Source organism: Protopterus annectens, chromosome 10.part0 (genome assembly GCF_019279795.1).
Source record: "Protopterus annectens isolate FY-2018-M chromosome 10.part0, PAN1.0, whole genome shotgun sequence".
NCBI classification, from domain to species: Eukaryota; Metazoa; Chordata; order Ceratodontiformes; family Protopteridae; genus Protopterus; species Protopterus annectens.
The window spans coordinates 1,580,390,924-1,580,417,301 of NC_056744.1; the positions used below are offsets into that span (position 1 = coordinate 1,580,390,924).

The 26,378-nt window shown below is 43.5% G+C and overlaps 1 protein-coding gene across 1 annotated transcript in view; it reads left to right on the forward strand.

Moving 5' to 3' along the window:
- SETD1A (SET domain containing 1A, histone lysine methyltransferase) overlaps window positions 1-26,378 on the forward strand; it is a 1,410,167-nt gene that overhangs the window by 1,329,858 nt on the left and 53,931 nt on the right. Inside the window, exon 14 of the mRNA XM_044086230.1 lies at window positions 14,934-15,071. Coding sequence (XP_043942165.1) covers window positions 14,934-15,071 — 138 coding nt within the window. The remainder of the gene's footprint in view (window positions 1-14,933; window positions 15,072-26,378) is intronic.

Consider the following 26,378-nt stretch of genomic DNA (forward strand, 5'->3'; position numbering starts at 1 on the left):
GTGTGGCCTTGATTACCGGAATTTACATTTAGGGAGTGAGAGGGGGGTGAAGTTAACACTAAATCGATCTGCCAGGATATTGGCAATATCCTTGGGATCAGTATATTTAATGCCATTCTGCTGAAGCTCAGAGCAGATCTGAGCATTGCCGTTTAGATTCTTGACATAACTATAGAAAGCCTTGTGATTGTCTTTGGAATCTTTGGCAATTTTATTTTCATAACTAGCTTTTGAGGATTTTATGAGGGATCTCAGCTTCTTACTGAGGCTGGTGAGGGAGTTTTTTGCATCCTGGGATTTTCCTCTTTTCTACAACAGTTTCTTCCTTCTTGTTGTATAGTTTGTTTATAGCAGGGGACCACCAGGTTGGCTTCCTTTTTTTTGGAGGAGAGCATCTTGGTTCTATTTGGGATGGCATGATTCATGCACGAAGTGGATGTGCTCGTACAGTGCCTTAGTGTAAGATTCTGCAGTCGAACTTTCAGATCCTGTCTGCATGGGTATCATGAAGTTTGTCACTTCTGACTTCAGTAGCATGAAGTTGGCTTTGGAGAAGTTTTTTAAGGTGTCTTCCTTACTGGGGGGTGGGATGTGGATGTCGAGTGATTTGCTTATGGTCAGCCCTGACCAATGAGGGGGTGACCACTTGTGTGGAGCATCTATCTCTCATGTTGGTAATGACCAGGTCTAGGATATTGGAGCCCCTGGTGGGACAATGGATTAGTTGATCTAGGGCGTTGGAATTTATGAATTCCAAGAACCGGTGGGAAAAGGAATTGGTACCTGAGTAGTTTTCCGAGTTAATGGCAGGGTAGTTGAAATCATCCAGTGTTAGGGTGTTTGGTTGTATCTTAATATTTTCCAGTATGTTTAGAAAGGTGTAGTGAGAATCTTGGGGCATGGTGGGGGATCTCTAGCAAGCTCCAATTTGGATTGCAGTCTTACCTAGTGTTAGTTGCACCTGAAGAATTTCAGATGCATTGTGTTGGGCAACCAGGCTGGAGGTGTGAATATCCTTGGTGAATATGGACACTCCTCCACCTTTAGTGTTTCAGTTTTGTTTTGGTGGCCGAAAAGTGTGGTAAGAGTTGTAGCCTGGTATTGGAGGAGTGCTCTCTGGAGCCATGAACCAGGTCTCGGTTACTGCACAGATGTCGATGTTCTCCATTTTTAGGAGTGCCTCGAGAGAGTGTATTTTGAGGTTTAGACTTCTAGCATTGAGTAGCATTACCTTCAGATTTTGCATGCTTGTATCTGTTACGGTGGTGGTTTTGTCATTTGAACCTTGCCTAAAAAGGGCACTATAGGGGTGGCAAGAGCTTTAGCCATTAACCTGAATCCTAGGGGTGACAGGTGCAGACCATCTCTGGCAAAGCATCGTGATTTGTCGATCATGTCTTCCCAGGCAGACAGATACTTGAATGACACCAGAAGCTTAGCCAATTGTTGAAGTCAATCATTTTGTCCTTTTACTGTGGTATCATTCTGGTCGAAGGCAGGATGCTACTCAGGGCTAGGGTTATACCTGCCTGGGCCACATGATCCAAGAGCTCTTCCATGTAGTCCAGGGAGGTACGTCTCAAGTCATTCACTCCAGCATGGACAATGACAGAGTCGTATTTGTACTTGTTGTGGAGTGACTTGAGTGCATGCATTATGTTGCGGATCCTGGCACCCGACAGGCAGATGACTGTAATTTTCTCCTTGTTCAGCCTGGTGAGTGGGACATCAGTGTGCCTGACTATAGAGTCATCTATGACCAAAGTGTTAGCCTTAGGGGCTGTTGTTGGGTGGCACACTGGTGTTGTGAGCTATGCGTCACTTTGGTTGTGACTGGTGTTTGTTTGCGTTTCAGCTTTGGAGGTCCTTGTTGCTTGGGCAGGTTAATGTTAAGGGCCTTCACATATGTAGGTTTAGTGTTGCTATGTGTGGGTGTTGATGGTGTGGGCTTTGAAGGGCTATGAGTTGTTTGAGGTGTAGTGCAGCTGTTAACCTTCTCCTCTTGACTATCTAGCACAGTCTTGGCCGGAGAGAGCTTTGCTTCCAGTTTGGCTATGTAAGTGCATCTCTTGCAGGTTGTAGTGTTGGGTTGTAGGAGGCGAGGGTTGTCTGTTTACATGAGGCAGTTTCCGCATTGCCTCAGAATGCCCAGGTTCACCAGATGGAAAGGAGAAATCACCGGAAGCTGACCCTTGGACATGCCTGATAGGTGTTTTTTTGTAAAGTATAAGAGCTGTTTTCCCTTACCTTTGCAAGGTACTTTGCAATTATAGGCTGTTTAGTGCCTACGATTAATTTCTTTTTATTGACTAGGAGAGTAGAGTGCTTGTATCAGTTTCAGGCTTCCTAGTGCTTTCCAGCAGGTTCTAGATCAAGTGCTTGTCACGGGGGGGGGGGGGTCAGATTTTAGTGCTACTACTGAGAAACCAGCTAATTCTAAGGGAAAATCTGAAGAGCAGACTTTCTGGCACCTGGAATAGTTTAACTATAGCCTCGCGGTGCTGCACGATACGAAAAATGTGCAAACACATGCGTTTCTAAGCCAGAAAGTTGAAAGGGATAGAAATCAGCCCAAAAAGCCTAATAAAATTACAATTTCAGAGCTGGAAACCACTCCTCTAGTGTTAGATAGGCAGTACAATGCTCACCACCCCCACTGATAAGCAGTAGGACTTCCCTCTACCACAGCAAGGTCTGGATAGCTCTGAACACAGAAAATAAAGTCCTGAGACAGGCAAAGCCTGGGATCTGGACTTGCTAGGAAAGGTGGGAAACAAGACAGTATATATATATATATATATATATATATATATATATATATATATATATATATATATGTATATATATTTTTTTTTTTTTGTTAAAACAGGCTAAACAATGCAATAATACAGTAAATAAACACAGAAAAGGCTAGCACACGAGTGTGTAGTCCTAAACAGTAAATGCAATTAAAACTCTACAAAATTAGCAATTTAAAACTTTTTAAATGAAGCAAGGCAAGTGCACAACTGAAAAACGATTTAAGAGGCAGTAATACAGCAGAGTAAGTAGCTAGTCTACATATACAGAGAAGTCTATATATACAGAAAAACAGCTAAAACACACAAACAATTCAGATGCAGTGCAACCTAGAGCACTTGATTTGTAGCAATATTAAGGCAAATACAGTTATAATAAATGCTCTAAAATGTACTCTATATTTACAAAATGTTTGAGAAGCACAGTCAGAACACAGGAAGATTCAGGCAATTTTTTTTTTTTTGAAAAGGAGAAAGGAGGAACAAAAGGCCTTCTCATATGTTCTCTCTGTATTAGGTAGAATGAGCTAATGACACTAGACTGGGAGGAGTGTCCCAGATCAAATTTACAGTAGGGGCAAGCAACTGCAAAGCCATCAAGTATAACAACAAGATACCAACAAGGAGGGAGGGTGAGGGACTAAAGCTAACTATTAGCCTACACTCTTTAGACAGTAAACACTACAGAAAGCCACAAAATTAAAGTTTTTAAACAGATAAAAGAGTAAAGAGACTCTACAGAATGCTTTTAACTGCAAACAAATCAGTTACCCGTGCAAATTAGTTAATAGCAATAAAATGCAGTAAAAACTATGCAGCAAGCAATAAAAAGTGCTATATATGAATTGCTAGAAACAATAATCAGTATAAATAAGCCAAAAAACAGGATACTTGTATATCTCAGATCAGAGTTGTAGTCAACGCCCCTCCTCCACTCTGCTCAGTGTGTATAGACAGAAATCCTCTCAAAGCTGAAGACTAAAACACACAAATTTCAAAGAAATGATGGCAGTAGTCGATGCCCTCTAATCCCTAAGTCTTCTTTGACTCTAGGACCTCTGTTAATAATCACAGACAACATCAATGTGATACGGTACATAAATGGGGTATGAGATCATGTGCCTGTTGCAGACAAGCTGTGATAGCCTGGGAAGTAGAAACCCAGCTCAATCCTTCCCTTCAGGCCACCTATACTTTGTAGGAGCAAAACATTATTACTGACAAGCTGACTAGGACCAGGATGGACACTTACAAGTTGAAACTGAACCCTAGGAGTGTTCCAGGAATTGATCCAATTTTAAGGATGTCCACAAATAGATCTGTTTGCCTCCATTCACAACAGACAGTTAAAGAAATCCTTCTCTTGGATTCCTTGCAAACAGGCCTAGAAGACAGGTGTCTTCTCATTTCCATGGATGGGAGTGTTCCTGTATGCCTTTCCACTGATCTCCAGGGTCATTCTAAGGTTTCAGAAGGTCTCCCCAAAATAGTTGTTGACTTTGTTTTGACCCAGGCAACAGTGGTTTTCCATTCTTATGAAAATGGTTAAGGGCAATAACCACAAGCTACCCTCGCAGGATGGACTTACGCGGGACAAGGATTGTTTCAGACACCCCAGACTTCACGGTCTTAAGCTCACTTCCTGGATGGTAGAATCGTAATACCTTTTAAGCACATGTTTTCTGAGGACTTGCAGGTGTTTAAAGAGGTTAAGAAACCTTCTACTACTAGAAAATTATATTTGGCTAAGTGAAAGAGATTTTCTAGTTGGTGCCAAAGTAAAAACCAGGACCATTTATTGGCCCAAACATCTGTGGTTTTACAGTATTTTGTGATTGCCTTTTCTTCTTTCAAGATTAATTTTTTGGCCATCTCTGCTTGTCTGCCCGTGGATCTCCCCATTCTGCCCTGCCTGAAGTGCAACAGTTATTGAAACAGGTTTCACATGTCCACCAACCTACAAAGCAGGCATCTCCTTCTTGGGGTTTTATTTTTGTATTGGAGAAACGTATACTATTTCTTTTGAACCCGCTTATGTAGCGGATTGGAAGTTCTTGTCTTGGAAAACAGTGTTACTCATTACTCTTGAGTTACAAGCTCTTGTGGTAATTCACCCTTATCTAATCTCTTTGTAAGGATAGAGTAATTTTGAGATTAAATCCTTCATTTATCCTTAAAGTGAATTTTACACATGCAGATGTCCACAGGCAGCTCTGGTGCTACATTGACAGGACAAAAACCTTCAGGAATTCTGATCAATTGTATGCTTCTTTTGTAGTACAAAAAAAAAGTGACAGTGTCAAAACAGATGGAAGGGTACCCAGTACTGGTTGGCTTGCAGGTTCCTGATGTATCTCAGGCAGTTGTTCTTTTCTAGACCTCAGTTATTCCACTGTCTTTGTGCAGGTGTCAGTTATTTATGCCTATGATGACCTTCTGTAGGCTAGTACTGTGGCTTATCATGGGCTGGTTAAGTATTTCATTAAAAGAATACTGCATCCCCACCCCTTCCTTTCATGATACCCAGGCTTCATGACTCACAGGCGTAGTGTTCCCTTCAAACCTGTTAGTCAGGTAGCATTGAATGGTGTAACTTGCTAAGTTCTTTTCTCTGGTGGATATCACTTTTTCCTAGAAGTGTAACCATTTTTAATGTGGAGATAAAAGAGCAAAACCCCCCACTCCTGTACCACTTGCAACCCCTGACTTTGTCTGCTAATTAGCACAAATGATTAAGGTTCTAACTTGTTAATGAGCTGCTTCCTGTGCAAAGGGTACAGAGTTTGAATCTTTCCACCTTTATGTTCGTACTACATGACTTTGAGTAAGTCATTTAACTAGACAGTGCTTTTGGGCAATTAGGAATTTAAGATTTAAAACACTAGATAAAGCTACTACATCATTAATACCAGGTACTAGGGTGGCATTTAAATAAATCTGCCACCAATATTCTCTATTTTCTAATAATATTTTCCAAGGGCCACCCCTTGGACCATTTTGTACCTGTTCTAAAATTACAAATCCAAATTTATGGCCATCATTTTCCTGTATATGTCTAGACATGGCAATGGTACACTTAACCTTTCCAATGTCATAGTAATATTCGTAAATACGCTGCCTTAATTTTCGTTCCGTTTTATCAATATAATAAGCTGTGCAATCCATGCAGTTAGCAGCATAAACTACCCCTCTTGTATTACAGGTAAAGCGGCCTTTAATAGAGACATTTTTACTAGCTAGTACAACATTATCACATTCCAAAATATATCTACACTGATTGCACATACCACATTTTTTCATATTCCCAGATTGCCATTTTTCTCCTTTAGTGAAGGAATTACACCAATCCTTTAAATTTTTGTCCCTTTTGTATACAATATTCGGATGGATGCCCACCACATGGCTTATGTCCTTGTCCAGAGAGAGAATTTCCCAATTTTTATTCATAATATTGCCTATATTGGTGCTGTCTTCTTAAAAGTTGTAATAAAACTATTACACGAATATATATCCTTCTTTTCCTTTGGCCCATTTGTACCAGTATTATCAATTTTATTTATACCATTCGGATTAATTAATACTGATGTTCCATCACCTTCTAAATTACTATTTATCCCATCACAGTGATTACTTTGTTTTAATAATGGACTGTAGATACCTGATAATCTCTTCCTTATAACTTCCCCTGAAATGGCGTCCACTAACGTTTTTGGATAATCCCTATTCAAAATATAGCTCCTATAAACTTAATTTCATCCAAAAATTCATTATCCAAAGTAATCATCCTGGCAGCCCTTACCATCTGTCCATAAATGACCGCCTTTTTAATATAAATAGGGTGATTACTGGAAAAATGAAGGAACTTATTTGAATACGTTTTCTTCCTATGAATGGAAGATTTTTACATAGCCCCCAATACATCCTTGGTTAGGCAAACATCCAAATATGTAATACTGTTTTCCTTTACAGCATAAGAGAAGGATAAGAATTCAGTTGAGTCATTCAAAAAGTCAAAACATTCATATAACAGTTGTTGTGGACCAAAACCATGCTAGAAACAAATCATCCAAAAAGCAGGTATAAAGTTTTATAAATTCCATATACTCTGATTTAAACAAGCATTCCACTTCCCAGTATGCCATAATTGCATTGGTATATAATGGGCCCACTGGGGAGCCCATAGCTACCCCTCTAACTTGCTTAAAATAGTGGCCCTCATAAAAAATATAATTTTTATCCAATACCAATTTTTATCCTGGCCTACCTGCAATACACTTGTAAAAAAATTCCCTAAACCATTCTAGGCTTAATTCATGTGGGATACACGTATATAAATCCTTCACATCCGCTGTAACTAATATCATTTCATTCAGTGAACAAGTATTTAATTGATTGCACTTAGTCAAGAAATCCCATGAGTCCCAACTTAAATAATCCTATGTTGCTATATAATTTTTTAATTGACTCAATATATTTTGCTATATAATATGGTTTTGATTGTCCCCCATCCACAATCGGGTGTAAAGGTGGATTTTCAAGGTCCTTGTGTATTTTGAGGACACCAAATATAGTAGCAACTTTGGGTGTATTAATATACATAAACTCATGATGTAATGGGATCCTATCTCGCCTACATTCATAACTGATGGGCTCGGAGCCCATCCATCGGCTCCGACTCAGCCAACTAGTACACTAGAACAAAGTCTCTTATTGGCTGTCTACCCTCTATCCCAGGATGCACCACACCTGCTTCCCCAGATCTCGTTTGCCGCTTTACAAGCTGGACGTGGTCTCGACTTGGCTGGAGCTAAGTGTTCTTTTATTACCTTTTACTGGTCTTTGACCTTGGGGTTTCTTCAGAATTTAATACAACAGCTGTTTTAACGGCTATTTTTGTGTATTTTGTGTACTATTGTTATGTGAGTGATTGACTTTTTCTGATACTTGGATATCGCTGGTCGGGCAAGGCCCGTTTAAGTTAGAGGGCCTTTGCCCTTCTTATTGAAGTCTGTGTTATTGTTTCCCTTTTTTTTCTCCGGGCAAAGCCCGTTTAAGTTAGAGGGCTTTTGCCCGTTGTTGTCGTGTTCTTTACTGCTGTGTTTTCACTTGTGAGGTAAATATCTCTCAGGAGAGCTCGTGCCATTTTATTCTCGCGCTCTACAGTTTGGTGTATTAGTCACTTCTGTTCTTGGCGCTAAATATTTGGTATTTTTGACACTGCTTTATATATTAATAGACATGTCCAAAGAGCAAAAATCAGGGTTCAAAAAGTGCACTAGGTGCAATTATAAAATGTCTATTACAGACAGTCACTCTATATGTGTGTATTGTTTAGGACCTAAACATTTACAGGAGACATGTAGTGTTTGTCATGCTTTTTCTTCTAGGGTTCTTCAAGAGCGAAAAAATAAATTGATCTTGAAGGGTCTTAAGCCCTCTTTTCAGGAAGCTTTGGATTCTTCTCCTACTGCCTCAAAAAAGAAAAGGTCGTCGGCTCCGACAAGTCCGTCGGAACCGACTGCTAAGAAGCATAAGTCGACCTCTTCTTCCTCGGCTCCACTGACTTCGGGGCCGAGGGTCGAAGGGTCTGCCTCGATGCCTCTTTGATGGTTTCGGAGCCGGTGGAGGTGTGCAGCTCAGACTCTTCCCCCTCGGCTCCGAAAGCTCCTTCGGTGCCGATCATTATTCATGCTGTGCCGGATCCGGCGCCGATAGTGTTGGAGCCTTTTCGGAGCCGGTCCCCTACATTGTCTGAGCCGAGAGGAAAGTCGTCTCGACCCTTGTCTACCTCCTCTAAATCCTCAAAACTGTCGGATTCGGATTTGGATAGGGTTATTCAGAGGCTTTTCCAGTCTCCAGTTTTTGCACAAATGGTCTCGGCTCCGGCCCAGTTGGCTTCGGAGCCGATCCCCCCTCCGAAACACTCGATTCCTCCTCCAACCTCCTCGGAGCCGTTGGAGTCGGTGATGGTGGAGCAAGGCTGAGCCGTACGGTCGGAACCGAGACCCCCTCGAGGTCTATCGGCACCGGCTATTGTTCCTACCCTGTCCTCGGGTTCAGGGTTTGGTACTGGGACTTCCTCAGCCGGGCCCGAGGGGAACATCTTGCGACTGGGTGCCTCGGTACCTAGTCTTCCCCTCGGAGCATCGGCTGCCAGAATTCCTAGTGCCGTCGTGGCCTCTCGGCCAGTGATCTCCATGGAGTCTGGAGGTCCCTCCTTTGAGGCCATGAGGAGCGCGCTGGCCATGTCCTTGCCGGCTCAGCAGGCTTCCACCTCACCGTCCCTAGACCTGGAGACTGGTGCTTCTGCCGTACTGCAGTCCCATGACAGCGGGGCCCCAGGGCCTGAGGATACCCCCATCGGGGGTTCCCTTCTTCCAGGGGGTCCATCCGAAACTGCTTCGGACGAGCCCCCACGGAAGAAATTGTGCAAGAGGAAGCACGTAGACTCCCAAGATGAGTCTGTCACATCAGACACTGACCTTGATGACGCGGAAGGGTCCCCTAAATCATCTTCGGATGATGTCTCTTTCTCAGATATCCTTGAGATTCTGAGATAGAGAGGAGATTGGCAGGCCAAAACCCCTTCCGCTGAGGAGTCAGTCTTCCTCAAGGCCTTCGGGGCCCAGCCCTCCGCCTCCTGGGTGTCTCCGCCCTTTGATGAATTGCTTGATTTGGTTTCTCGAAGGGCTTGGGAACACCCTGATTCTGTGGAACCGGTGCCTGCAAGACCGAATAAATTTCTTTCAGCCCCCCCCCCAAGAAGGAATTTTTAACTAAAGGAGTTCCCGTAGATGCTATGGTGGTGGCATCTGCCACACAGCAGGACGTGGCAGAGGCTTCAACGTCTATCCACCCTCCTAATAAGGATTCCAGGAGCATGGATAGGTACGGGAAGCGTACCCTTTCTTCAGCGGCCTTTACTTTACGGTCGCTGAATTACTTATGTAATTTTACCAGGCTCCAAAGGGACCTCCTTAAAGAGCTAAGTGAGTCCCTCACTGGTAATCTACCTGAGGCGCTAGCCCCACACTGTTGGCGCCCAGATGACTACCTTATTTTCCATTGTAAACTCGTCCATGAGGCTCATTTCGTATGCGGCCGAAGGGGCGAGTAGAGCAGCGGGAACAGGCGTTGCCCTCAGGAGACACGCCTGGTTACACTTGTGTTCATTTGCGGAGGCCTTCAAGTCTTCCTTTGCCGACGCCCCCTTTGATGGGTCATCTTTGTTTGGACCCAAGGTGAAGGACACACTGACTCGGTGCGAGCAGGAGGGCAAGACCTTGACTGCCGTTGGGGCCCGCTTTTCCGCTCCCTCTAGGCCTTACCCCAAGGCCCAGAGAGGAGGGAAAATGTGGTTCAGAAAAACTCAGAGATCTTTCCCTACTCCACCCAGTGATCCCCCCTCCAGAGGCGGGGGGGGGGTTCAGGAAGATGCCGCCCCAGAGGCGGCAGAGGCCCCCGTAACTCTGGAGACCGCGATTCCTTTCGTGGTTCTTCCTACACTCAACGTCCCTGAGTTGTTGCCCGACTGTGCAGCTCCGGAGCCAGTCGGGGGTCGTTTTGCGGAACACCCACAAGTTTGGGAAGCTATAACCAGCGATCAGTGGGTGCTCCGGATTATAACCGGAGGTTATCTCATTCCCTTCATCAAGCCCCCCCTTCCCTTAAGGGAAATCCCGGACGTGCCACCCAGTCAGCGGGATCAGGCAGCAATAGAGGTTTCAAAGCTGCTAAAAAAAGGAGTCATCCAGCCTGTCCCCACCGACCAGATCGGATCAGGAACTTACTCAAGATTATTTTTGGTGCCAAAAAAGACAGGGGACTTCAGGCCCATTTTGGACCTCAGTTCATTGAATCGTTTTGTGAAAAAGTCCAAATTCCGAATGGTCACCCTTCAATCCATTCTCCCACTGTTGGAGAAGGATGCCTGGATGTGCTCCATAGATCTCCAGGACGCTTACTATCTCATTCAGATAGGTCAAGAGTCCAGGAGACATTTACGCTTCCGCCTGGAAGACAGTCATTTCCAGTTCCGAGCACTACCCTTTGGTCTCACCACAGCCCCCAGGGTGTTCACCAAGTGTCTGGCAGTGGTGACTGCTCACCTGAGAAGTCTAGGATTCCAAGTGTTTCCTTATCTAGACAACTGGCTCCTTACTGCCACCTCCAAGCATCTACTATTTCAGGCGCTCATGGCCACGGTCACCTTGGGCCGTTTTATGGGAATTACGTTCAACTGGCAAAAATCTGTACTACAGCCATCTCAGCGTATTACTTTTATAGGCGCAGAGTTAGATACAAAAAGGATGCGCGCCTTCTTACCGGCAGCAAGAATTCAAGTTTTGCAAAACCAATCAGATCCTGCCTCCCCCTATCAAGAGCTCCGGCCCATCTGATCCTACAAGTGTTGGGCTTGATGGCATCAACTATACTCCTAGTCCCCTTAGCCAGACTCCACATGCGAATTCTGCAATGGCTTCTGTCGGTTCAATGGTCCTATCAGGAACTCCCCTTGAACCACTTAGTCATGATTACGGAGAGTTGCCATCGGGATCTGCGTTGGTGGCTCCTCCGATCCAATCTCGACCAGGGGCGACCCTTTATTCCTCAATCCCCCGTTGCCACTGTGACCACGGACGCCTCTCAGGTAGGGTGGGGGGGGTCATTACCTGGACAGGTCGGTCCAAGGCACATGGCAACTCCAGGAAGCGCATTTGCATATCAATATCCTGGAGATGAGAGCGGTACTCTTGGTACTACAAGCTCTCCATCACGCTCTCCCGCAGGGTCCGATTGCTATCCTATCCGACAACATGTCGGTGGTTTGGTATATAAACAAGCAAGGTGGAACCAGGTCATACCCACTGTGCAGAGAAGCCATGAGACTTTGGCACTGGGCGGTAGCTACCAACCGTTTTCTAATGGCAACGCACATACCGGGGAAATCCAATGTGATTGCGGACAGACTAAGCAGGACCATTCTGTTACCCCACGAGTGGTCCCTCAACCAAAGAGTGGCTGCGAAAATCTTCACCAAATGGGGTCTCCCTTGCTGCGACTTGTTTGCCAGCCCCCACACTGTGCAGTGCAGAGAGTTCTTCACTCTGATCCCCTCTCAGGGACAGATTCCCAGGGACGCTCTGACCCACATTTGGCCCCCCGGTCTTCTTTATGCCTTCCCTCCGGTTCCCCTCCTGCCGAGGGTGATACAGAAGGCGATTTACCTGGAGAGCGAAATGATTTTGATTGCTCCGCACTGGCCTCGTCAGGTTTGGTTTCCCTTCCTTCGGAGGTATGCGGTAGAAGGTCCATGGTTTTTGGACCCGGTGCCGGACCTGTTTGACTCATCAGTCAGGACAGTCTCACCCATCTCTCAGGTCCTTGAGGTTGGCGGCATGGTTACTCCGCTTCCATCCTTAGTCCGAGACAATTCCCTCTCTCCGGAGGTGATCCACATATTGTCTTCCTCTCACAAACCTTCCACTGTCAAACTGTATTCCAGCAAATGGAAAAGGTTTGCCTTCTGGGCTCAGCAACGAGGTATAGACCCTCTTACTTCCCCAATATCGGAGGTTTTGAATTTCTTGGCCTCTCTTTTTCAATTGGGCTCTTCAGTTTCCACGATTAAGGTTCAACTAGCGGCTATCTCTAATTTTCATGCTTCTTTTGAACCTTCATTAATGTCTCACAAACTTTGCAAGTCTTTCCTTAAAGGAGCATGGCTCCTTAGGCCCCCAATATCTCACCCTGTTCCCCCTTGGGACCTAAATTTGGTTCTTGCTGCCTTAACTGCCCGCCCTTTTGAACCAGCTGCTACCTGCGATTTGAAATTTCTGTCCTGGAAAACCGCCTTTTTAGTGGCCATAACTTCAGCCAGGCGGGTTTCAGAACTTCAAGCTCTTTGTTCTGATCCTCCTTATTTGATATTTCACAAACATAGAGTGTCCCTGAAATTAAATCCCTCCTTTTTACCAAAGGTAGCTTCTTCTTTCTGCATTCAACAGACTCTAGAGCTCCCTGTATTTTTTCCCGAGTTTTCTAATAACGCAGAATATATTCTTCATCAGTTGGATGTCCATAGACAACTGCGTTTTTATTTGAATCGAACCGCTCAGACGCGGAAATCAAATCAACTGTTTGTTTCCTTTGCAATAAACAAATTGGGTCAACCAGTAGCTAAAACCTCCATAGCTAAATGGATTAAAGATTGCATCTCTTTCATTTATTCACAGGCTAACAAAGAGCTTCCCTTTCCAGTCAGGGCTCATTCTACCAGGGCAATGGCTACTTCTGTAGCTTTTCACTCCAAATTATCAATAGATGATATTTGTGCTGCGGCTACCTGGACTTCTCCGCACACTTTCATTTCTCATTACAAGCTAGATGTGGTTTCTCGAGGCAGGGCTTCCTTTGGTTCCACAGTTCTCAGGAGTGTTTTCCAATGAGCCACCCGGGATTTAGGTGCTAGGGACGCTGTCCCATCAGTTATGAATTTAGGCGAGATAGGATCCCATTACATCTTTTAGTTATGTACTTACCATAACTTCGGATGTATGGGATCCATCTCGCCTACATTCATACGTACCCACCCTCCTTCCCCCTTCCATTGGGATTTAGAGGAAATGTAGTTCCATTTGGAGATCTTCTCTTGAAGAACTTTAGTTGGTTGTAGTAACTACTATTTTTTCTGTGTTTGCATGCAAGTATGAAAGCGAACAAACAAGATCTGGGGAAGCAGGTGTGGTGCATCCTGGGATAGAGGGTAGCCCAGCCAATAAGAGACTTCATTCTAGTGTACTAGTTGGCCGAGTCGGAGCCGATGGATCGGCTCCGAGCCCATCAGTTATGAATGTAGGCGAGATGGATCCCATACATCCTAAGTTATGGTAAGTACATAACTAAAAGTTCTTGTTCATTAATCTGCCCCTGAAATAGTAAATCATTTAGCCAATAATCAATTCTACCATAAGAAATGTTCACTTCATTAATAGATACTTACACATAACTTTCCTCATATAATAAATTTAACATTTTTTGATAATAATCAACACAATACATAACAATAAGGCCACCACCTTTATCTGGTTTCATTAATCTAATGTCACTTCTTTCTTTCAGTTCTTGCATTAATTTTCTTTGGGCAAAAGATTCACATTCATATTATTGTCACCTCGGCTTTTTAATAAATGTCTTGTATCCATTTCACAGACACTGTCAAAGACTTTTAGTGTAGGGTACAATTCAGGGTTAAATACACTTGGTATATGTAAAGGGTTGTCAAACTGTAAAGGGGTGGCCCTTGGAAAATATTAGAAAATTGGTGGCATATTCATTTAAATGCCACCCTAGTACCTGGTATTAATGATGTAGTAGCTTTATCTAGTGTTTTAAATCTTAAAGATTTATAGATAAAATGTTATCTTATTATTATTGTATTAAATTATATGAATAGGGAGATATGTATATATGTTTTGTATGTTTTATATTTTAGTTTTATGACTTGTATGGTTATTTTATGTCCTTTTAGCTTTAAGGCAGTAATTGGATAATTGTCACTATAGGTGTATTTAATGAGTGCTTTTACTGTGATTACTTAAGGTTGGAAGATCTAACCGAAAGTGCTTACCATATTAATCAAGTTCTTTTGGATTATTGTCCTAGTGCTTTCTGGCATTTTTCTTGGATTGTTGGCTGCATTTGGTACTATTTAATTGGTTTTGTTGGTCTTGGCTGTTCATTCTGTAGTTTTGGCTGAATAGGCTTCAGTCCATTTGACACTGCAGTGGAAAAAAGGCATCCAAGTACTTGCATACATCTTATTTTTGTTCATATGTCATTGCTTATGTTCTTAAAACTGGATTTTTACTGTCCTCATTGACGAGCCAAAAACGGAAAGAATGTTCTGTAGTGTTTTTTTTTCATGTATTTACTTGACAGTGTTGTGCTGTAAGGTTAATGCGTTAATATTTAATAGTATTAATTTAAAAAAATGCAAATGTAATTTTTGCTATTTAACATTGTTACTTTTATTGCACACTGCAGTAGCTGACATCAGAACTTGTATACAAGTGATCTCTGCCATAGCTAAAGATCGTCTTGAAGATATTGAGTAATTCTTCCCCATCTCCTTAGGTGGTAGCAGATATGCGTGAAAAACGATATGCTAAAGAAGGAATTGGAAGCAGTTATCTGTTCCGTGTGGATCATGATACAATTATCGATGCCACAAAGTCTGGAAACCTTGCACGCTTCATCAACCACTGCTGCTCGGTAAGGGTGGTATTTGTAACATTTTAGTTGTGTACATCAGGTGTTGAAGTCTGCATGCCTGTAGGAGTTGAAAGCAAGTAATAAATAGCAATGTATACAGTCATACAAATTCTTTACTAAAAAGTGAAGCGAGCATATTGCATATGGTCTTTAACAGTGTAGTTAGTACTACATGTTTTTTTCACAACATGTACAGTAATGCTTTCTAGGTTTAACGTGGAGTTTAGATTAGGAGGAGGAAGAGAAGAGTGAGATAAGTAAATAGAAGAAGGATAAGAGTTGTATGTGATAGAAGAGGAAAAGTAAGAGGTACTGGAGATTATGGTAAGGGTCTAGTATGAACTCTTATTTTTTGAAGGATGGCTAGAGGTATGAAGAGATGGCTCATATGAAAGGAAGATCCGTGGGTGAGGCTGATTAGTTGTTAGATTCCTCACCCTCCTTTGCTGAGGAAGTATATACATTGTGGATCTCTGTAACTTGGCAGTTTTCTAGCTCCAAGTAAAATTTTGGGTAGGTGAGTATGGACTTTTAGAAGCAGGTAGAGACTGGGTCAAGTGTTCTGTGGAATGTATTATTATTATTATGGAGTGTGTGTGTGTAGGTTGTGAATAAGAGGAGGAGAGGGACCATGGGTTTAAGGTGTATACTATTCTGTGAGTCTCCTGACAAAAAAAGGAGAAAAAGGTTAATATGCTTAACAAAAAGGAGTGCCATTCTTTGAGAGTCATTCTGCCTTTGAAAGATCAGAGCATTGTCTTTGAAGCGTTAGGGTTATAATTGTACATATATTACATGGAGTAGTTGTAGTGTGTTTTTGTATTGATGCACTGCTTGGAAGTCCATGTTGTAGCTGTGGCAAGGGGACCCGTATTCTTATAGCTATTCCCTCTGTTACGAAAAGAGAGAGAAAGTATGCGATATTTTTAGCCAAGAAAAGATGTTTACTTTGGTTTTAGTAAATTAAATGTGGTATAAAAAGTTGAAATTTGTTTCTCGCCATATTCAGAGGAACCTGTAATGCTGGGCAGTTTTTTCAGAAGATTCTTGATTCACATGGATAGTCTAGTTTGGTGTTTCGACTAATGTTTTTGGTGTGCCAAATACCATGGCTTTGGGGGGAGTTGGGGTTGTGTGTGTGTCTGTGTTGAGAATGTGTTTGTTCTTTGAACCACTTTGAGAACATTTCAAAGTCCTTCTCTCAGAGACTTTATGTTTCCTGGGGTTGAATTAATCTGTATATTAGCTTGTGATATGTAAATGGAGTTATAGGGAAAGGTAGGGGAGGTCAGTGGGTTATTTATTAATGAGTGAGGAGGATAACAGAGGAGAAACTATACTGACTTGACCATGGGAAGTCTCCTTTGAGAAGGTGAGTAGCGGGAATATAGTAAAACCAGTGTGTACTTGAAATGTCTGCTCATCAGGAAGGCATTAAACCAGAGTAAAGCATGGGTCCTGATACCATCTAAAAGTAGAGAGTTTATTATGTTAAAGGCCTTTATGAGGCTGATAACTAGGGAAGGTTTTAGAAGGTCTTTGCTCATTTTCTGTAGTATGTCTTTGAGCATATAAATAGCATTCATGTTGCTTCTGCCAGCCCATATGCCTGGCTGGTGGTGAGAGAGAGACAATTCAATATATTCTGAAAATTGGGCATGTATAAGTTTTTCAAAGACCTTTCAAGGGTGGTTGGTATTATGGAAACTGGTTAGAAATTTGCTTTGAAGGGTTTAGTTGTTTGAGGATAGGTTTAGTATTTTAGAAAAGTACTAACTGTACGATAGGGTAAGGGATAGAAAAACTTTTAAGAATTTAAGAGAAATTAGAAAATATCTAGATTTGAGAATTGTAATAACACTTATCTGACAAACTCTCGAGCTGTGGTCAACCAAGTCTTTGTCATAAAGTGGCAAACGAGGTCTGGGGTAACTTAGGGTTGATGCATTATGGGTAAGGGAGAAGCTTGAGTATTTTTGGTTGCCATGAGCTTTAGCAATGGCAGAGTCGGATGCGAAGGATTGGACACAAACCTATCAGTTGTGGAAGAATGAAAGTCGACTACACAGATGGAACGTTATGGTAAGTACATAACTTCTTTTTTAAACTAACTTTAAACAATTTTTTCCTGTGGTAAAAGTTGTCTTTATTTTACTTTTGGGAGTTGGAGTAAGTGCTTTTTACATTTTTTAACTAGGAACAAGTTGCTTTATTTTACAACTTACCTGTTTTACCTACTGTTGCAATCATGGAAAAACCTATCAGGACTTCAGACCTCCCTTCTTTCAGCTACAAAAGGAAGAAAATTAAGCGGCCTTTACCACCACAGCACCCTGCTAAAGTGCCTCATCCAAAGGTGGGCGACTCCTCTGTTAGCAAAGCTGGTTCCTTGGACCTCTCATATTTCACTTGAGTCCTACTGGTATAGTCCCTATAGCCGCCACGGACCCAGGGTTAGACACATCCTCTGCAGCTGTTGGACTGCCCTTGTCTGGCAAGGGAAAGAGACTCTTGCCAGTCCTAGGAGAAAGGACAAATAGTGCCACTCTGTTTAGCCAGAAAGCTGTGCCCAACCTTAAGGAGGATATTGTGGGCAAAAGTGTGTCTGTTTCTTCAGAAATTCCTGTCAAAAAGAAACAAACTTGAACGTATGTCTTCTCCTGTCTCTTGTCTTGGACAAGACTAATTTACTGGGCTTAGCTCAGAAATTAATGCAGGTTGTTTGACCCTTCCTGTGTGACTATTTCTGGAAAAAAGAAAAAAGGGATTATTCATTTTCCAAAGGGATTCAAGAGATTGAACCTCAAAATAATTCTGAAAGCACAGATTGTGTTGCCTCCACAGAATTCTGATTGAGGACAGTGTGGCTTAGTTTTTGCATGATTGTCTTTCTCTGAAACCGTTTTCAGAATGAATCGATTATTTCAGTGGGAAAACAAGTGATGTTTCTCAGTCCCCCAGGAAGTATAAGGATTTGTTACAACTGGAATTTCTAGAACCTACTCCTGTTCTACCTGATGTCCTATTCACTTGCTGCAGTATTCATCACTTGAGGGATACCCCCACTAGATGGAGCCCCAATGTCTGCCAGTATACAAAAGACTTTTTCACCACTGTAGAGTACGTGGTATATCTGGCGTAGGCTGCAGTCATATTGTAGGCCGTAAAATGAACGTACGCACATACCATCCCCAGAACTTTTCTGCCACCTGTCAGAAAGCCAGCTACCAAACATTGGTCTTGCACTTTTCAGCATTTTCATTTAATTTTCTCAGATAAGTGCCCAGTTGAGGAATTTCTTCTTTGTTACGACATCCAGGAAGGGCAGGTGCCAGTTGTGGAAGACAAATTCCACATAAGGGCAGCCATACCCAGTGTCTCTTCTGCCTAGGCCCCAATCAAAGCCATAGGTCATAGTATTTGCCAGTCCTTTGTCCCAAAGACCCTTAGAAGCAAGCTTAATTCCTTAGCTTTGTACTTGGAAAATCAATGTTTAAAGTTACTAACTAAATTGTATGGAGGGTGCCCCAGGATCAGATACAGAGCCTCTGAAGCATAATGCCAAAAAAAGTTAGGCCTACGCCTTCAGCTGCACCTCTGCCATGTGAATTCCCTCCCGAGGTGCTCGTCGACCTGGTGGCACATGGGAACTCTGGCTTGGAGTCGCAGGCCGAACCCATTTCTAAGGTTGCCTTGCCTTCAATCACAAGCACGTCGCTAGAGGTTGAGCAGATGTCCAATTTGGATGTCAAGAGGAAACCAAGTCTTGAATGTGTGGAGGATCCTAGGGGGTTAGCTTCCAGTTCTGCATCGGAAGTCCCTGATTCTGAGCCGTCCGATACTAGGCCAAGGACTGGCCCTCCGACCCTTTGAAAAATAGTGTCTTCCAGCTAAGAAAAAGCAAAAGACAAAACATTCATCCGCTACTACAGAGGCCCCTTCTGAATAGCAGGATTTCTTTAAATTTTCCAGGCCTTCTTGGCCCTTAGACTCCTCCAGTATTCCCTTCCCCAGGCCTTCAATCCTCACAGAAAAGGGTTAGGCAGTCTGAGTCATTAGAGGACACCTCTTCTGAAGAAGAGGAATCCGTAGACTTACTCTACCCAGATGCCCTGCCCTTCTGAATATGTATCTCCTGAAAAGGACTCTGTAGATGCTGAATCTCCCATGGAAGAAATTTCCTTGGGGGAAACCATCTTGAAAATGGGGGAGCATTTTAAGTGGGATACTGCTCAAATTTCAGACCTACAAAAAGGTACTACCAATTACTACAAATGGATTTGCCAAGTTGTTATTCGGTTCCGCCTTGTCAACACATCGTTTTTGGATGCATTCCACAATGCCTCTCAGACTCCAGACTCTCAGGCCCCAGCTCATAAGAAGCCTGACTTTTTTTATAAAGTCCCAGAGGACCAGAATTTCCTTTTCAGGTGCCCTGCAGTAGACCCAGCAGTCATATCGATCAATACTGACAAGCCATCCAGGATGCTCTCTTCTACTTCCCTGTTACCTTCTGACAAGGAAAGTAGACCCTTGAGAAATAGGGAAAAAGACCTACACCTCAGCAACCCTAGCTTTCAGTGCTATAAACGACCAGGCACACTACTAAATATTCTCTAGAATTATTGTCTTAGGTTACTGTTGCCATCTCAGACCTCCCAGAGTCAGAGTGGAAAACCTTAGCCCTGTCTCAGTTGGAAGCCATTTCCCAAGTGGCCAAACATTCTTTAAGATGTAGCTATGATGCTGCTGAGGCCTGTGCTAGGGCAGCTGCCACAGGGTCTGTGCTCAAAAGATTTTCCTGGCTCTAAGACTTTAACCACTCCAGGATGTTTTCAAAGCCAAACTCATGGATGCCTCTCTAGTTAACTCTTTGGCTCGGCTGCTGTGTCACTTTTCAAGTCCCTACAAGAAAAGTTCAAGGAACTCAAGTAGTTAAAACACTTCCTAGTTTCACCTGCACCAAGGTTCCATAGGAACTTTCTTTCAAAATCTGTCTTTGGCCATAGCCACTCCCTGCACCAGACAAGTAAATCTTAAAGGGGAGGAAAAAGATCTCAGAGGACCAGGCCTCTTCAGAAACCTCTTCAACAAAAGCAGCCCTTTCCAGACAGAGCAAGGGAGTCTGTGATTACCCTGCCTCTGTTCCCCCTCCCCTTCCCTCTGCCTCTCAAGAGCGCTCGGGGTGTGGGAAGGCATTACCCAAGACACCAACTGGGTCCTTTCCATCGTAAGAAACAGCTAATTCATGGTCTGGCACTCCATCCCCACCTATTTTGGTGTCCCACAACCCCCCCCCCCCTTTCGGGATCAGCTCCATCTCTTCCCCAACCTCCATTCAGACCTGTAGTCACAGGGCTTCATTCAAAAAGTCCTTGTCAATTCTGAGGGAAAAGGATTCTACTTAAGGATGTTCCTGGTTCCCAGAAACGATGGCCTCTGGAGGCCAATTCTTTGTCGCACTTCAATGCATTCTTAAAGGTCCCTTCTTTCAGAATGCTTACTTTCCAGACCCTTTTCCCTCTGCTTCTTCGTCAGGGTTTCATGGCATCCCTGGACATAAAAGATGCCTACTTCCACATCTCTATTCACCCAAATTATAGGAAATATCTGTTTTTTTCTGTGGGTTCCAGCATTTTAAATTCTCTGCCTTGCCCTTTGGTCTCTCTACAGCTCCATAAGTTTTTGCCAAATCTTTGGCTCCAGTCATTGCCCATTGCAGGCTACTAGGAATCCAGGTATTCCCATACCTGGACTACCTACTGTTGCAGGCCCCAAGCCCACAGATCCTGCAACACAATCTCCAAACTACCATTTCCCTGTTGGGAAATCTGGGGTTCACAGTAGACTACAAAAAATCTACCCTGTCTCCATCCCAGGACCACATTTTCCTTTGGTGCAGAATTCAGACAGACATACTAAGAGTATTTCTACTGCCACAAAAAGCAGAGAACCGTCACTCTTACTTTTTGTCTTCTGCATTTGCACCACATCACAGCCAGGGAATTTCTCAGGGTTTTAGGGTTTATGGCTTTTACCATTGCCATTGGTACCTCTGGCACGACTACACATGAGGAAGCTCCAGTGGTTTCTCAGATTAGTCTGGACACAACACTCACATCCTCTAGAATTCCCTATTCCCCTGCTCCCTTGCTTGAAAAAGGAAATTCTTTGGTGGTCTCAACAGGTAAGCCTAAGTCTTGTACTACCTCTCCACCCTCTGGATCCTGGCTAAGAAATTTATACAGAAGCCTCAGACATGGGCTGGGATTCAGCCATGGGAAAATACACTGTTCAAGGAAGGTGGTCCCTCTCTCTTATGTTGATGCATTCCCTTTTATGGGAAATGAGTGCATTGCTCCTAGCCCATCAGACCCATCCTTGATCCACGCCCACTGAAGTTGTTCACTGACAATATGATGGTGCTCTGGTATGTGAACAAGTAGGGGAGACAAGATCCTATCTCCTTTGCAAGTTGGCCCCCCTAATATGGGACTTCCTGGAAAAGCACAACATGACCATTCAGACAGTGTACATCCCCTTCGACAGAAACCTTGTGACAAACGCACTGAACAGATCCTGGACTCAATCCCACAAATGGATACTTCACAGGGATGTATTCCTGGACATAGTCCACCAGTGGGTTATTCCAAAAATAAATCTGTTTCCCCTCTGAGCAGACATCTTGCAGTATTTTGTGCTCGAGTCCCAAGTCCTCTGGCATGGAAAGTGGACGCCCTGTCATTCTCATGGAAGGGGGATGTTTCTCTACGCATTCACTCCCTTTCCTATAATACCAAAGCCCTGCTCAAAAATCAGGCAGGACTCACCAAAACCTTTACTGGTGACTCCGTTTTGGCCAAGATGGCACTGTTTTCCCCTTCTCCAGTTAGCCCAGGGCCATCACCGCAAGTTACCCCACAGAGTGGGCGTTCTTACACAGAATAAAGGATCCTTTGTTCACCCTCACCTATCGACTCTTCAACTGACTTTGTGGGTGATAAGGTTCTAATTCGTTTCAGGCACCTTTTCTCCAAAGACGTGCTCAGGGTTTTGCAGCAGGCCAGAAAACCCAACACTACAAAATCATACGTTTCCAAATGGAAAATGTTTTCATTATGGTGCCAATCTAAGGATCTGAACCCATTAACCGTGTATATTCCAGAGGTTTTATCCTACTTGTCTGAGTTGCTCAATGCTGGCTTGGCTTATTCATCAGTCAGCGCCCACGTCAGCCATATCTGCATGTCTGCCCTTATCTCCCGCTTTCACCTCCAGGTTCGAAGTGAAGCAGTTCCTTAAAGGCTTCCTCCACATTAGACCTCCCAGGAAACCTGCCCCTCCTTCCTGAGAACTCACCGTTGTACTGGGAAAACTAACTTTGCCCCCCCTTTAAAGTAGCACTGTCCACTTCCCTCAAGCATTGCACCTGGGAAATGGTCTTGCTGGTTGCCTTGGCTTCAGCTAGAAGCACGTCATAATGACAAGCCCTTATGCCCCCCCCCCTTTTCTAGTCCTATATAAGGACAAGGTTTCTTTATGCTGAAAGTGATTAATGAATGAATGAACTCGCAGCCAATCCGTCCAACTCCCCACCTTCTTCCCCAACCCACAAAACTGCAGTGAGAGGATCTACATTATTTGGACGTCCACAGACAACTATGGAAGATGCATATACTTAAGGGCTGTTGGCTAGGGGGGAGAAGAATTGTACTGGCATGCATTTACAGCTCCCCTAAAACTGCTGTAATGGAGCTTAAGAAAATTCTGGGGGAAATAATCAGCTTTCAGTAAGGTATATTACTTATAGGTGGCTAACGGAATTTGGTTTGCAGTAATGAAGATATGTCTGGGGGGCATAGAAGGGAAAATATAACAAAGGAGGGTATATTTTTGAAGAAACTTATGAAAATATTTGCTACGAAAGATGTGAATTCAGTGCTAGGAGTTCAGAGTAAATTTATATATTACTCACTGAGGTACAAAAACTGGGCTAGGCTAGATTTTTATATCTTACAGGAACGTGTGCATTTAATTGATGGTCTTGAAATGTACTCAGTAACTATTTCCGATCATGGTCCAATAATAACCAAAATAAAAACGCAAGGTAATGAAATAAAAATGAAACACTGGTGCTTTCCCACCTATCGGCTGAAAATAGAAGAATTCAAGGAATGGGTTTTGGAATTAATTCAGGAGCTACTAGAGAAGATAGAATTTTTTTCTGAAAATATCGCTAGGGAGTGGGATAAAATTAAAGTGGAGTTTAAAACTAGAGTGGAAATAAAAGAAAGGGAGATATGGTTAAACAGTAACAAGAATTATTTAGAGCGATCGGCAAATGTTAAAAGTTTTGCAAAATAGGGAGAAATCTCTCAGAACAAGAAAAGGAACAACTGCAGAATGCTAAACAGAAAATAAGGGTCAACTTCGACATTATGCACGAGTTTAGAAAGATTGCTGTTAAGCAACTCTTTTTTGATAATAATTCTAGAGTACAAATGCTTTTAGCACAGCCCTTTCCACTTTGTTGCCCGAGTTGTGCTTTTAGCACAACTCGGGCAACAAATTGGAAAGGGCTGTCACCAAGCCTAGGGAGCCTATAACAAAAGCGATAACACACCCCCTGCTACTTAAATATATCAACTCCGAGATCACACGCCACAGAACAAAATGGCAAACGTACCATTACGTGCTTCATGACTGCCTGTTGTAACCTTAGTCGTGTTCCCTTCTAATTTGCTATACTACAACATAACTCATCGTAGTGTAGTGAAGTGCGATCTCGGAGTTGATATATTTAAGTAGCGGGGGTGCAGGGGGGGTTGCCCCCCGCTTATATTTGGAGAAGTGTAATATGGTTTATCTTTTATTTGTTTCTGTATGTAGTTGTGCTAGAACATAGTAAGTATCGGTGCCCTGTGTTTTTTCAGTGTTATGAAATTCAGTGATGTTCATCGTGTTACCCTGCTGCAGTCATCACACTTGGGTTATCCTGTCGTCAGGCGGTCCTGCAGTCGGCCGGATTTCCAAAGTCTTGGTCCGACGTCGGTTGCTGTCGCCTCATCCCTGACGTCAACACGCCAGGGGTACATATATTGCAACCGACGCCATTTTCTTCAGTCTTTCTTGCCGCGCGGTGCCCCGAAGCAGAAGCAGTTCGCAAGTGCCGGTCGGCCGACTCCTGAGATTGTCAAATTCAAATTTCAGACCGAAGTATTCTATAAAGCTAAGTACCCCATTGGGGAAACTTTTCTTGCCTCAGACCGATGTCAGAAAAAGTTAACAATTGTATTTCTTGTGGGAAGCAAATACCTCATAAGGATTTTCATTCTTATTGCATACCTTGCCTAGGCCCTGATCACGACGTCACTTGTCGTTTTTGTGCTAGGTTTAATAAGCGTACTATTAAAAGACGATTTGATTTCGCACGGCACTATTTTGGAAGAAAATTTAACTATAACATGCCGTCGGAGCTTCCGACTACCGGCGTGCACAAAAAGTGCAGGGACAAGGACCGACAGCCCAGGCCTAAGCCCGACTCCGAGGCCTCAGTTGATCCGGCCTCCGGTTCTCTGGTTGTCAGTGAGGCTCCGACGCAGCCCCTGACTACCGCAGTCCTGGAACCCGAGACCGCTACGGATATTTTGACGGAATGTACTAGGCCGCCGCAGCCTTTTACTTCAGGCCCTTCCGACGATTTACCTTCCAAGGACGTTGGTGCTTCTGAAACGCCATCAGTCTCTGAAGGCATTTTCAGACCGACGACTCTTACAGTCAAAACGTTTTCTAAGTCGAAGACTCCTTCTAAACCAAAAAAGACTACACTTCAGTCTCCTGTTCAATGCCCTATGCCTAAGAAACAGATGCTCAAAATGGCTGAAGATTTGATTTCTCTTATCAGGGGTTCTCAGCCTCCTCCTGACAAAAGGCCTAGACAAGAGGAAGATTCTGCTTCCTCTGAGCAACTGTCTATTTCTTCGGATTCCTCTGAGGAGCAAGACTATTCCTTCTCTCCTTATGAAGATTCTGATGCTGAGGACTCTATTCCATCAGCTTCCCCTCCTGAAGACTACTCTTTTGGGGAAACTTTACACATTATGAGGGAACATTTTCACTGGGAAGGTCAGGATTACTCTGATTCCAAGAAAAGGCTCAGAGAGTTTCTTTTACTCCCCCAACACAGACCTCTAGCCATCCCTCCTGTTTTGGACATTGTGGATGATGTCTATTTAGAATCCAGTTTCAACCCAGACTCTCTACCTCCTGCTCCGGCCAAGCCTGACAGATACTACAGAGTACCTGATTCCCACAAATTTCTTTACAAAAGCCCAGTAGCTGACCCAGAGACTATCTCCCAGGGTCCCAAGGGGGCTAAGGCTTCCATGGCTAAAAACCCAGTACCTTCTGAAAGGGATTCAAGAGCACTAGACAGGTGGGGGAAAAAGGTTTACACCTCAGCCACATTAGCTATGAGAGCACTAAATTGTCAATTTCATATGCTTAAGTATCAGCAATTTCTGATCTCTCAGTTAAAACAAAAGATAACCTCCCTCCCTCCACAATCTGAATTGAAAGAAGTACATGACTTGTTGCACGCCACCGAGCAGGTGGGCAAACATACCTTACAATGTGGGTTTGATTCTTTAGAGTCCTCCTGCAGAGCAGCTGTCACTGGATCAGTTATATGTAGGCATGCCTGGTTAAAGGAACAAAGTCTACCTGATCATGTTAAAGCAAAACTACTAGATGCTCCTTTACAGCAGGATGTTCTTTTTGGAGTTAAAGCAGAAGAAATTTTAAAGAAAATGGAAGATAAGGCGAAATCAATGCAGACAGTCAAAGATTTCCTTCAAGTGCAACCCCCTCGCTTCAGCAGAAACTGGCCAACAAAAAATTGGTCCTTTCCAGCCACTGACAGACCTCAGAGGGGTAAATACAGGCGCCCAAGGGGCAGAGGACAACCACAAGCCCAGTATAAACCTCGCCAATGGGGCACTCCAACCCAGAAGGGAGGAGAAGACCGGTCTCAATCCACCAGAAGGCAAACTCAATGACTTGCACCTCAGCTGGCCAAACAAAGCTCTTTTGTCAGCCCCCTTGGGGTGGGGAAACTAGCACTTTTTGCAGACAACTGGCACATGGTCACAAAGGACAAATGGGTCCTAGACATAATTTTGCGAGGATACAGATTCCACTTTCACACCTTGCCAATGAAAAGAGGAATGCCAAACCTGCCACAAAATCAAAGGGCAGAGGCTCAAAAACAAATTACAGCTCTCATGGCCATGAGAGCTATTCAATGGG